Source organism: Notamacropus eugenii, chromosome 2, assembly GCF_028372415.1.
Source record: "Notamacropus eugenii isolate mMacEug1 chromosome 2, mMacEug1.pri_v2, whole genome shotgun sequence".
Lineage (NCBI taxonomy): Eukaryota > Metazoa > Chordata > Mammalia > Diprotodontia > Macropodidae > Notamacropus > Notamacropus eugenii.
The window spans coordinates 330201185-330215743 of NC_092873.1; the positions used below are offsets into that span (position 1 = coordinate 330201185).

Consider the following 14559-nt stretch of genomic DNA (forward strand, 5'->3'; position numbering starts at 1 on the left):
ATACCTCCTTGAGTTATGAAGATTAAGTGAGATAACACTTTATTTGGCAAAGTACCTGGCATAAAACAGGCACTTAAGAAATGCTTGCTACTTCCCTTCTTTCTGCCTATTTGCAAATGTACTCTAATTTTGTTTGAAAAAAATAAAGCAGTAAAATGGTTTGATGGAATGCTTTTCTTAAGGCAGATTCACTAAAGGCTAGGGACTGCACTTAAGGCAATGCCAGGCATCTTCTCATCCCTCACAATTCAGCGTAGGACAGTCTGTGTCTCATGGTAACCATTTTATTCTTTAGTCGTTTTCAGGGAAATTTAGTTATGAACTGAGAGGGGAAATTCAAGCTTGAATGGGAATTTAAAGTGAGCTAAAGGCTTTTTAAATACATGTATAGTTCTTTTATTTGATATTTGAACTTTGAAGATTTTCTGTAATTTTCTAGGGAGAAGGAGGAACAGCTGACTCGGGTGACTGAGATACAGAGGCTGCAGGCTCAGCAGGCAGATGCTGCCCTAGAGGAGTTTAAGCGGCAGGTTGAGCTGAACTCTGAGAAAGTCTATGCTGAAATGAAACAGCAGGTAAGGTCACTGTGCCATCCTTTCTGGAACTCACTCTCTGAGGCTGATCCATTCTGATCTTAAAATACCCAGAACATATTTCACTTTTTATAGTGCTATTTTAAAATCCATTAGGTTCTTTGATGGAAAATAAGCAAGGAACATTACTTGGTTCTTCCTTATAAAAAAGCTAGAATGATTGTTATAATAGTTGTAGCTATACATACATGGATGGAGAGAGATTTTTAGATTTTTTTCTCAGTAATGAAATGTGAATTTTTGCTAAAATCTCATTTATAACTGAAGATTTTCTTTATCAAAGCTATTTCTATATCCATGTCATAGTCCATAAAATTGCATTTTGTTGATCTGGTTCTAAGAATTTCCTCACATTTAATAATCCATTATAACAAATGATATTTCCAATCTGTGTCCAGATAAAAGTCACCCTACACAATGAAAACAATTGTGTTTTATGGTATTTGCTATCCTCATTTACTAATTCACTCTAAAAGTTAAAATGAAGGCATTGTGAAGAACAAAGTTAAAATTTATCTTAATTTTTGCCATTTATTATTTTTCTTCCTTATTCTCATATCAAAGATTCCTAGCTTCTAGCAAAGGATATGTCCTTAGAAAACTCTGTTAAAAGCTTGGGGAACCTCAGAGAAAGGGGCAAATTATATGGAATATGTTTTATTCTCTTCTTTTCTACTACAAGACAAGATAACCTGTACTACATAAAAGAGAAGTGCATTATTAGTAACATTCTGCTCTTTTTTATTTATCATATATCCTAGTTTTTAGTCTTGGTTATCTTGTTCTTCTATTTCTCTCATTGTTTTTCATTTTCTGTCATTTTCTCCTTGTCATCTGCTTAGTGCTTATAGGTACTTTTTAGTTCTTCCAAGACTGAAGGTGTTTGACCTCTGCCTTATTAGATTCATTTATTCATTCATCCAATAAATGTTTATTGAATGCCTAGTTTTCATTGCATAGGTTTTTGGGGATACAAAGATGAAAGATGATGGATCCTACCCTTAAAATCTACTAAAGGTAATAAAAGAGGTTGACAAGGGAGTCTGATATAAGCTAACATGTGATGGGGAAAAGTACTCATCCACATATAGCCTCTAGAAAAATTCAACAAGGAAGAGATCACTTTTAGCAAAACAAGTGCATCCAAGATTATAAGGAAAGCAGAAAGCTGGGAAACAGTTTTCCAGCAAGTGTCCCTGATAAATACCTCATTCCTCAAATATATAGAGAACCAAGTCAAATTTATATGATTACAACAAGTCATTCTCCAATTGAATAATGATCAAAAGATATAAAAAGGCAGAGAAGAAATCAAAGCTATCTATAGTCATGCAGAAAAGCTCTAAATCATTATTGATTAGAGAAATGAAAATTAAAATAACTGAGGTACCACTCTATACCAGTCAGACTGGATAATATGACAGAATAGGACAATGATAAATGTTGCAGAGGATATGGGAAAATTGGGACACTAATGCACTGTTGGTGGAACTGTGAACTGATCCAACCATTCCAGAGACCAAGTTGAACTATGTATGCTCATAGAGCTATAAAATCTTTTTATATACCTTTTGTGTATCCTTTTACCCAGCAATACCACTACTAGGTCTGTATCCCAAAGAGATGAGGGAAAAGAAAAAATGACATACGTGTACAAAATATTTATAGTAACTCTTTTTGTGGTGACAAAAATATTAGAAGTTGAGGGACTGCCCATCATTTGGGGAATAGCTGAACAAGTTGTGGTATGTTAATGTAATGAAATACTTTTGTGCTATGAGAAATGAGGATCAGGCTTATTTCATAAAAACCTGGAAAGACTTACATGAACTAATGCAAAGTGAAATGAGCAAAACCAGGAGAACATTGTACACAGTAATAGCATTATTGTTTGATAAACAGCTGTGAATGACTTCACTCTTCTTAGCAATACAGTGATCCAAGATAGTTCCAAAGGACTTATGATGGGAAATGCTCTCCATGTACAGAGAAAGAACTGATGGAATCTAAATGCAGATCAGTGCATACTATTTTTAGTTTCTTTATTTTTTTGTGTGCTTTTTCCTTTTGGTCTGTTTTTTTAACAACATGACAAATATGGAAATATGTTTTATATGATTGCACACATATAACCTATATCAAATTACTATCATAAGGGGTGGAAGAAGAGAGAGGGAGGAAAAAAAATTTGAAATTCAATATTTAAAAAAAAATAAATGTTAATTGTCTTTATATGTAATTGGAAAAAAATTGCTAGTTAAAAAAGAATCCAGCTATATTAGAACTTGGAAAAGTATTAATTTTAAAGACATTGAATTAAATGGTTTGGTGTCATTGATGATATTATATGAAGTTCTTGAAATGGATTCTTGTTTTTCTCCTCCCTCATCTAAATTGTGACCCACTCCCTTGTGGGTGATATTTGTAGTGCCCTTTGATTCTACCTTTACAATACATTTTTTTATATGTCTGTCCCCTTGCCTCTCAGATAGCCTTTACTCAAGTTCAGGCCTTCATCACTTATAACCTTGACCATTACAATAGTCTTATCAGCCTCACTGTTTCTGGTCTTTTCTCTTTCCAAATCATTCTTCATACAGGTGCCAAATTGCTGTTCCTAAAACATGTTTCTGAAAATATCACTAAAAAATCTTCAGTATCATTCTGTTACTTCTAGTATAAAATTAAAATATCCTCCGTTTGGCATTTAAAATTTTCTTCAACATAATTCCCATCTGCCATTCCTATCTTATTTTGTATAACTCTCTTTTATACACTGTCTTTTGTAATCAAACTGACATGGTCATTATTCTCAGTACATGGTAGCCTGTTTCTTGCTTCTATATTAGTGGTTCTCCAACTCTAAAATATGCTTTTCCTGGTTGCCTCCTTATATTGCCTCACTTTCTTTATACCATTCCCTTTCAGGAGGAATTTCTTGATTACCTCTAACTTTTAGTGCTTCTGCCCTTTTCAGTGATATTGGATATAAATTTATTTAGCTCTGTATGTATTATACCCTTCCAGAAAAACAAATACTTTTAGGTCAGGTACTATTTAATTTTAATTTATAACCTCAAGTCTTATTTCATTCCTTACATGCAATAAAGAGTTGATAAATATTTCTTACATTGAATTACTTATTTAATATAATAATTCACATTTTTATAGCCTTTTAACATTTTTTCCTGACAGCAGCCTTTTGAGTTAAGTATTTTTATCCCCATTTGGCAAATGAGGAAAGAATCTTCTAAGAGCCTCTGACTTATGTTGAAGTCTAAAAGACGATTAAGTTCAGTTACCCAGCTGAACTCTCCCAACATTGCCTTCTAAACAATTTTAAAATTTTTCCTGAAATCACATTTTAGAGTAGCAGAACCAGCAAAAAGTTTGGTGAGACATTTTTCTGGCCTAAGAAAACTTAAGAGGTTGGCAAGGGGAGGTTAGTGACACCAGTGTACAGAATTGTCTGGAGCTCACACAAGTTGCAATAATAGCATGCTGCTGCTGCTTCAGTAGCTCTTAGCTCAGAGACAGTAAAGGAGTCAGACAGTTGATCAGACAGAGATTACAGGGAACCCTTTTTTTAAAAATTTTATTTATTTATTTTTAATGTTCTGCAATCAATACCATAAAATTTAGATTTTAACCCCCCACACCTACCCCCCACTACCCCCCTCCCTCCCCAAGACGACATACAATTCTATATGGGATCTACGTATACTTTCCTATTGAATACGTTTTCACTATAGTCATGCTATGTAGATGAACTAAAATAAATGGAAGAAATCATATAACAAATCAGAACATAATACACAAACACAAACACACAAACATAATCTGCTACATTCTGTGAATGAATTCCATTGTTCTTTCTCTGAGTGTGGAAGGCATTTTGCCTTAGAAAATCATTGGGATTTTTTTTTTTAAGTTCTTGTGATATTACAAAGTTCTAAGTCTACCAGAAAAAACTCCCGCACACTGTGGTCGTTGCTGTGCACAAAGTTCTCCTGGTTCTGCTCCTTTCGCTCAGCATTAGATCATATAAGTCCTTCCAGGCCTCCCTGAAGTCTTCTTGTTCATCATTTCTTATGGCACAATAGTACTCCATTACATTCATATACCATAATTTATTCAGCCATTCCCCAATGGATGGGCATCCCCTTGCCTTCCAGTTTTTGGCAACTACAAAGAGTGCTACTATAAATATTTTTGTACATGTGGGACTCTTTCCCATTTTTATGATCTCTTGGGGATACAATCCTAGTAGCGATATCGATGGATCAAAGGGTATGCACATTTTTGTAGCCCTTTGGGCATAGTTCCAAAACAGCTCCACCAACAATGAATTAGTGTTCCAACTCTCCCACATCCTCTCCAACATTTATCATTTTCCTGTTCTGTCATGTTTGCCAATCTTATAGGTGTGATGTGGTACCTCAGAGTTGTTTTGATTTGCATCTCTCTAATCAAAAGTGATTTAGAGCATTTTTTCATATGATTATAGATATCTTTAATTTCTTCCTCTGAAATTAGCCTGTTCATATCCTTTGACCATTTATCAATTGGGGAATGACTTGTATAGTTATACATTTGAGTCAGTTCTCTATCTATTCTAGAAATGAGGCCTTTTCCCCAAGATTAGCTGTAAAAATTCTTTCCCAATTTACTACATCCCTCTGAATTTTGGTTGCATTCGGTTTGGTTGTACAAAAACTTTTCAGTTTAATGTAATCAAAATTATCCATTTTGCATTTCATAATGCTTTCCATCTCTTCTTTAGTTAAAATTCTTCCCTTCTCCATAAATCTGATAAATACACTATTCCTTGCTCCTCCAGTTTGTCCATGGTATCAATCTTTATACCTAGATTGTGTACCCATTTGGACTTTATTCTTGTATACAGTGTCAGGCATGGTTCTATGCCTAGTTTCCGCCACACTGTTATCCAGTTTTCCCAGCAATTTTTGTCAAACAGTGAGTTCTTATCCCAGAAACTGAGGTCCTTGGGTTTATCAAACAGGAGGTTGCTACATTTCTTGCCTACTGTGTCTTTAGTGCCAAGTCTATTCCACTTGTATGCCCTTCTGTTTCTTAGCCAATACCAAGTGGTTTTGATAATTGCTGCTTTATAGTACAATTTGAGGTCTGGTAGCGCTAGGCTACCTTCCCTAGCATTTCTTTTCATTAGTATCTTTGATATTCTGGATCTTTTGTTCTTCCTGATGAATTTTGATATTTTTTTTATCCAGCTCTAGAAAATAATTATCTGATAGTTTAATTGTTATGGCACTAAATAAGTAAATTAATTTAGGTAGAATTGTCATTTTTATTATATTAGCTTGGCCTACCCATGAGCAATTGATGTTTTTCCACTTACTTAAATCTGACTTTATTTGTGCAAAAAGTGTCTTGTAATTGTGGTCATATAGTCCCTGGGTTTGTTTTGTCAGGTAAACTCCCAAGTATTTTATAGCGTCTACACTAGCTTTAAATGGGATATCTCTTTATATCTCTTGCTGTTGGACTTTGTTGCTAATATATAGGAATGCAGAAGATTTGTGTGGGTTTATTTTGTAACCTGCAACTTTGCCAAAGTTGTTTATTATTTCACGTAGTTTTTTTACTTGAATCTCTGGGATTTTCTAAGGATATCATCATATCATGTGCAAAGAATGATAACTTAGTTTCTTCTTTGCCTATTCTTATTCTTTCAGTTTCTTTATCTTGTCTAATTGCTACAGCTAACATTTCTGGTACCATATTGAATAATAGTGGTGATAATGGACATCCTTGTTTAACCCCTGATCTTATTGAAAATGCATCTAGCTTATCCCCATTGCATATAATGCTTGCTGAAGGTTTTAGATAGATACTGCTTATTATTTTATGGAAAGTTCCCTTTATTCCTACGTTCTCCAGTGTTTTTAGTAGGAATGGATGTTGTATTTTGTCAAAAGCTTTTTCTGCATCTATTGAGATAATCATGTGGTTTTTGTTAGCTTTGTTGTTGATGTGATCGATAATGCTAATAGTTTTCCTAATATTGAACCAGCCCTGTAATCCTGGTATGAATCCTACCTGATCATAATGTATTAATCTCGTGATAAGATGCTGTATTTGTTTTGCTAAAATCTTATTTAAAATTTTTGCATCTATTTTCATGAGAGAAATTGGTCTATAATTTTCTTTCTCTGTTTTGTCTCTTCCTGGTTTGGGTATCAAAACCATATTTGTATCATAGAAAGAATTTGGGAGGACTCCTTCTTCCCCAATTTTCAAAAATAGTCCATATAGTATTGGAATTAATTGTTCTTTAAATGTTTGATAGAATTCACTTGTGAATCCATCTGGCCCTGGAGATTTTTTCCTAGGGAGTTCATTGATGGCTTGTTCAATTTCTTTTTCTGAGATGGGGTTGTTTAAGTATTCAACTTCCTCTTCTGTTAATCTGGGCAATTTGTATTTTTTAAAATATTCATCCATCTCGTTTAGATTATCGAATTTGTGGGCATAAAGTTGGGCAAAGTAGTTTCTAATTATTGTTTTAATTTCCTCCTCATTAGAGGTGAGTTCACCCCTTTCATTTTTAATATTAGTAATTTGATTTTCTTCTTTCTTTTTTGTAATCAAATTGACCAAAGGTTTATCAATTTTATTAGTTTTTTCATAAAACCAACTATTGGTTTTATTTATTAATTCAATAGTTTTCTTAATTTCAATTTTATTAATCTCTCCTTTGGTTTTCAGTATTTGTAATTTGGTATTTACTTGGGAATTTTCAATTTGTTTTTTTCTAGCTTTTTCAGCTGCATGCCCAAGTCATTGATCTCTTCTTTCTCTATTTTATTTATGTAGGCATTGAAAGATATAAAACTTCCCCTAAAAACTGCTTTTGCAGTATCCCATAAGATTTGGTAGGTTATCTCATTATTGTCATTCTCCTGAATGAAGTTGTTGATTGTTTCTATGATTTCTTCTTTAACCCACTCCTTCTTTAGGATTAGATTATTTAGTTTCCAATTGATTTTTGGTTTATCTTCCTATGGCCTTTTATTACATATAATTTTTATTGCATTATGATCTGAGAAGGATGCATTGATTATCTCTACCTTTCTGCACTGGATTGTGAGATTTTTAAGTCCTAGTAGTACATGGTCAGTTTTTGTAAATGTGCCATGTACTTCTGAGAAAAAGGTATGTTCCTTTCTGTTTCCATTCAATTTTCTCCAGAGATCTATCATATCTACCTTATCCAGAGTTTTATTTACCTCCTTAACTTCTTGTTTATTTTGAAGTTAGATTTACTGAGTTCAGCGAGGGGGAGGTTGAGGTCCCCCACTAGTATAGTTTTGCTGTCAATTTCTTCCTTCAACTCCCCCAACCTCTCCTCTAAGAATTTGGATGCTATACCACTTGGAGCATACATGTTTAGTAATGTTATTGCTTCATTTTCTATGATGCCTTTTAAGCTGGATATAGTTTCCATCCTCATCTCTTTTGATTAGATCTATTTCTACTTTTGCTTTGTCTGAGATTAGGATTGCTACTCCTGGTTTTCTTACATCAGCTGAAGCACAATATATTCCACTCCAACCTTTGACCTTTATCCTGTGTGTATCCCCCCATTTCAAATGTGTTTCTTGTAAACAACATATTGTTGGATTATGGCTTTTAATCCATTCTGCTATACATCTCTGTTTTATGGGAGAGTTCATTCCATTCACATTCACAGTTACGGTTACAATCTGTGTATTTCCCTCCATCCTCTTTCCCAGCATTTGTACTTTTAGCTCTTCTGTCTCCTTTCCCATCCTCAGTAGTATTCACTTTTCACCACTTCCTCCTGCAGCAGCCTTCCCTTTCTTCTTTTAGCCCTCCTCCCTTTTACTCCCCTTTACCCTTATTGCTTCTTCCCTCCCTTTTAGCTTACCTCTCCTTTCTTCCCCCTTCCCCTCCTACTGCCCATAGAGCTATTTAGGATTATCTACTTAAGTTTATTGTTTCCTCCTTGAAACAAATCAGATGAGAGTACCTCTCAAACTATGCTCATCTCCCTCCCCTCTTTCCCTGTACTGTAATTTTGTACTTCTTCCTGTGATGTAATTTAACATTTTCTGCTTCCTCCTTTTCACACCTCCTGTTACAATCCCTTCTCATACTTAAATCATATTTTTAACATGACATCATTTACTTTATACCCATTCCTCTATGTATATCCCTTTTATATTTCATAATAGATGCACTATTCTCAAGATTAGCAGGCATCATCTTCCCTTATAGGGAGGTAAACAGTTTGTCCAAATTGAGTAACAAAGTGGTTTTTTTTTTTGTTTTTTTTTTTCCCCGCTGTGTACCTTTTTATGATTCTCTTGAGACGTGCATTTGAAGATCAAATTGTCTATTAAGTTCTGACATTTTGGTCAGGAAGCTTTGGAAATCCATTATTTTGTTGAATGACTTTCTCCTTGCCTGAAATGTTATGCTGAACTTTTCTGGGTAGTTGATCCTTGGTTGTAGTCCCAACTCCTTTGCCTTACGGAATATTGGATTCCAATTCCTTCGATCTTTTAATGTAGAAGCTGCAAGGTCCTGTGTGATCCTGACTGTAACTCCTTGATATTTGAATTGCTTCTTTCTGGCTTCCTGTAGTATTTTCTCCTTCACTTGATAGTTGTGGAATTTGGCAACGATATTTCTTGAGGTTTTGAGTTTGGGATCCCTTTCAGGAGGTGACTGGTGGATTCTTTTGATGACTATTTTGCCCTCTGACTCTAGCACTTCTGGGCAGTTTTCCTTGATGATTTCCTGGAAGGTATTGTCCAGATTCTTTTTTCCATCATGGTTTTCTGGCAGGCCAATAATTCTTAAATTTTCTCTCCTGGATCTATTTTCCAGGTCAGTTATTTTTTCAGTTAGATATTTTACATTTTCTTCTATCTTTTCATTCTTTAGATTTTGTTTGACTGATTCTTGATGTCTTATAGAGTCATAATTGCTACTTGTCCAATTCTAATTTTTATCAAATTGTTTTCTTCAGTTAACTTTTGCATCTCCTTTTCCATCTGTCCAATTTTTCCTTTTAAGGAGTTATTTTCTACAGTTAATTTTTGTACTTCCATTTCCATTTGTCCAATTTTCCCAGTTAGGTTTTGTGTTTCCTTTTCCATTTGACCAACTGTTCCTTTTAGAGAGTTATTTTCTCCAGTTAATTTTTGAACTTCCTTTTCCATTTGTTGAATTTTCCTTTTCAAACAGATGTTCTCATTAGTGAATTCTTTTTTTATAGTTTTAAAATCATTTGCCAGTTTTTCTTCTATTTCCTTCTTCACCTGTTCCAAGAGAGCTGCTTATGCTTGTGAGCAGTTCATAGACCCTTCTGAAGTTTCAGATGGAAGTATAGTCTCAGTTCTGACCTCTTTAGTGTTTGTGTTTTGATCCTTATCCTCATTGAAAGACTCTATGGTTTTTTCACGCTTATTTTGTTTTTTTTTTATTCATGATGTTGATTGTGTGTTGTGGCTTCTGGTTCTTTCAGTTAGAAGCTACAGAACTTTGTGTTGAGCTGATGTGTGAAAAAGCTAAAAGCAGGTTTTTGTTTTGTGTTTTCCCGATCAGCCCTGGGGTTACCTTGTTAAGTGTGGGGGAGGAATGGTCTGGTCACAGGAGATCTCCTCAGCTGAACTGAGGCAAAGGCAAGCTCAAGGGATGGTGATCCCAGCTGCCCTATTATTTTCCCATTTCCCCTGGAGTGGTGAGGCAAGCCTAGAAGCTAATGGGAGTTACCACCCCTCTTGGGGCTCCTCTCCTGGTGCTGAGGCTTGCCTGGGTCCTAGTGCGAGTTTTCTCCACCCTGGGTCCTCTATACTTTTGGTTTGCCTCCACCACAGTAGGAGGAAGCCCCCTTAGCTATTTTCCTAGCCTCAGGTGTTATGAGACTATTGGCCCCCTCTGCTGTTCCCGCTGATCCAGTATTTTTCTGGGGAAGATATTTTTTGGTTCTTTCACGGTCATCAAGAGGGGAGGAGAGCATTTACTGATCACTCTGCCATCCTGGCTCCCAGAAGTTCAAGTAGGTGACTTACCGATGTTTAATCTTGAGGCTGAACATCTCAGGAGCTGCTGCGCTGATATCTGGTGCTCAGTGGCTCTCACTGGCTCGACTTGTCTCCTGCCCTCGGTTGCCACTCCACCAGTTCCCCCTGCTACTCTCAGGTTTCCTGGAGGGCCCTTCCATTCCACTGCGCTGGCCACACTGTGCTGTGTGCTGGGGGCTCACCCCCTTGGAACAGATCCTTCCTGTGGACCTTCCAGTCTCTCCTGGGCTTTGAATCTGCCACAGTCTGTCTCCCACTGGATTCCAAACCTCCAAAATTGCGTCATATTCTCCTTTCAGAGGTATCCGAAGGAGTTTGTCCAAGAGTTTAGGTGAGTAGTTGCTCTTACTCTGCCATCTTGGCTCCGCCCTGACCCTTTTCTTTTTTTAAAAAAGCATAATTTATTTTTCAGTTCTCAACATTTACTTTCACAAGAATTTGAATCAAAAATTTCCCTCCTCTCCCCACCTCCCACCCAAGGACAGCATGCACCTCGTCCACCCCTTCCTCCAGTCTGCTGTCTCTTCTGTTACCCACCCTTCTTCCATTTCCCCGTCCCCTCTATTTCCCTGTAGGGCAAAATAGATTTCTATGCTCCATTGCCTGTATATCTTAATTTCCAGTTGCATGCTAAAACAATTTTTAACATTCATTATTAAAGCTTTGAATTCCATATTCTCTCCCTCCCTCCCTCCCCACCTACCTCATTGAGAAAATAAGCAATTCAATATAGGTCATACATGTGTAACAATGCAAAGCACTTCCATAATAGCTATTTTGTAAGTGACTAACCATATTTACCTCTGTCCTATCTTGCCCTCAATTTATTCCATTTTTTCCCTTGACCTGTCCTCCCACAATAGTGTTTGCTTCTGATTATCCCTTTCCCCAATTTACTATCCCTTCTTTGCCCTCAATTTATTCCATATTTTCCCTTAACCTGTCCTCCCACAATAGTGTCTGCTTCTGATTATTCCTTTCCCCAGTTTGCTGTCCCTTCTATTATCTTTCCTCTCCTATCCCTTTCCCCCTTGCCTTCCTGTAGAGTAAAATAGATTTCCATATCTAACTGAGTATATGTCATTCCTCCTTAAGCCAAATCCCATGAGAGTATGGCCCACTTATTTCCTTTCATCTCCCCTATCCTCCCCTCCATTGTAAAAGCTCTTTCTTCCCTCTTTTATGTGAGATGATTTGCTATATTCTATCTCTCCCTTTCTCTTACTTCTAGGACATTTCATTCAACAGTAAATTTTATTTTTTTTAGGTATTCTTCCTTCATATTTAGGTCACCTTGTGCCCTCTATGTGTGTGTGTGTGTGTGTGTATGTATGTATGTATACACACATACATGCACACATACACACATGTATGTATATATACACATTCACATGCACCCATGTACATATACATGCCTACACACATATAATATACACATACAAACATACTCATATACACCTGCATATATATGTATACACATACTGTATATACACATGTATACCATTCCTTTATACCTATACACATAAATACACACATATATACACACATACATATATGTATGCACATACAGATGCATCCATATATATCTGTACACACATATATGTACATATATCCATATATAAATATATATATTCCCTCTAATGACCCTAATACTGAAAAAGGTCTTATGAATTACAAATAACATCTTTCCATGGAGGAATGTAAACAGTTCAACTTTAATGAATTCCTTAAGCCTCCTCTTTCCTGTTTACCTTTTCATGTTGCACTTGATTCTTGTATTTGAAAGTCAGGTTTTCTATTCAACTCTTGTCTTTTCAACAAGAATACTTAGAAGTCCTCTATTTCATTGAAATTCCATTTTTCCCCCTGTAGTATTGTACTCAGTTTTGCTGGGTAGGTGATTCTTGGTTTTAATCCTATCTCCTTTGACCTCAGGAATATCATATTCCAAGTCCTTTGATCCTTTAGTGTAGAGGCTGCTAAATCCTGTATTATCCTGATTGTATTTCCATAATACTTGTAATATTTTCTTCTTGACCTGGGAACTGTGGAAGTTGGCTACAATATTCCTAGGAGTTTTCCTTTTGGGATCTGTTTCAGGAGGGGATTGGTGAATTCTTTCCATTTCTATTTTACCCCCTGGTTATAGAATATCAGGGCAGTTTTCCTTGATAATTTCTTGGAAGATGATGTCTAGTCTCTTTTTTTGATTATGGTTTTCAGGAAGACTGATAATTTTTAAATGATCTCTCCTGGATCCATTTTCCAGGTCAGTTGTTATTCCAATGAGATACTTCACATTATCTTCTGTTTTTTCAGTCTTTTGGTTTTGTTTTATAATTTCTTACTTTCTCATAAAGTCATTAGCTTCTATCTGCTACATTCTATTTTTTATTATTTTTTTATTGAATTATTTTATTTGTTTTCAGTGTTCGACAATCACTTCCATATATCTTATATTTTTTTTCCACTCCCTCTCCCTCATTTCCTCCTCTTTCCCCTCCATCCCTGAGATGGCCAGCAATCCTATATAAGTTCTTCATGTACATCCCTATTAAATATACGTTGCCTAGAATAATTAAAATGAATGGGAGAAACCATAAAACAAAACAAAACATAATACAAAAGAAAATGGTCTGTTTCTATCTGTGGCCCAGTTCCATAGTTCTTTCTGTGGATGTGGAAGGCATTTTGCCTCGAGTCCATTTGGAAATTTTTTTAAGTCCATGCATTTCAGTGAAGTACTAAGTCTACCAGAAAAATTCCTTGCACGCTGTGGTTGTTGCTGTGTACAAAGTTCTCCTGTTTCTGCTCCTTTCACTTAGCATCATTTCATGTAAGTCTCTCCCGGCTTCTCTGAAGTCTTTCTGTTCACCGTTTCTCATAGCACAATAGTATTCCATTACAATGATATACCACAACTTGCTTAGTCATTTCCCAGTTGATGGGCATCCCCTTGATTTCCAGTTTTTGGCCACCGCAAAGATTTCATTCTAATTTTTAAAGTACTGTTTTCTTCAGTGAGCTTTTGAACTACCTTTTCCTTTGGCTAATTCTGCTTTTTAAAGCATTCTTCTCCTCATTGGCTTTTTGGACCTCTTTTGCCATTTGGGTTAGTCTGTTTTTAAAGGTGTTATTTTCGTCAGCATTTTTTGTCTCCTTTAGCAAGTATTGACTCACTTTCCCTGATTTTCTTGCATCACTCTCATTTCTCTTCCCAATTTTTCCTCCACCTCTCTTACTAGATTTTCAAAATCCTTATGCAGCTCTTCCATGACCTGAGACTGTTGCATACTTTTTTTGGAGGTTTTGAATGTAGAAGCCTTGATTGTCATGTCTTCCTCTTATGGTATGCTTTGCTCTTCCTCATCTGAAAAGATGGAAGAAAATACTTTTTCACCAAGAGAGTAACTTTCTATAATCTTATTTTTTTCCTTTTTTGGGACCTTTTCCCAGCCAGTTACTTGACTTTTGAGTCCTTTGTCAAATGGATGGTATACTCTAAGGACTTGTAAGTTCTCAGTTCCTCCAAAGTGGTACAATCATGGAAGAGGAGTTTGCTCCTCTCCTGGTCTGCACTCTGGTCTGTGAGCAACCAGAGCACTCTTTTCTGTCTGGAAACTGCAAGTAAGGTTCCCTCTCCATATCCACCACCAGCTCCACTAAGCCAGTTCTCTTAACCCCAGGACCACCCCCCACTACTGAGACCCAGATCAACTACTCGGTTCCCTCAGGGTCCTTAGACCTAGACTTCCAAAAGTAGATGCTGCTGCTGCAGTAGTTGCCATCTGGGTCTGCCACCCAGATGAAAGAGCTGTCTTATTGGCTTTTGAAGCTGTCTTTGGCATTTGTGGGTTGAGAAATCTGAG

At 36.1% G+C, this 14559-nt stretch overlaps 1 protein-coding gene across 3 annotated transcripts in view; it reads left to right on the plus strand.

Annotated features, from left to right (window-relative positions):
- CEP112 (centrosomal protein 112) overlaps nt 1-14559 on the plus strand; it is a 587248-nt gene that overhangs the window by 214631 nt on the left and 358058 nt on the right. For all 3 annotated transcript variants that reach the window (XM_072645484.1, XM_072645485.1, XM_072645486.1), the window contains one exon: nt 440-575. In XM_072645484.1, the coding sequence (XP_072501585.1) occupies nt 440-575 (136 nt within the window). The remainder of the gene's footprint in view (nt 1-439; nt 576-14559) is intronic.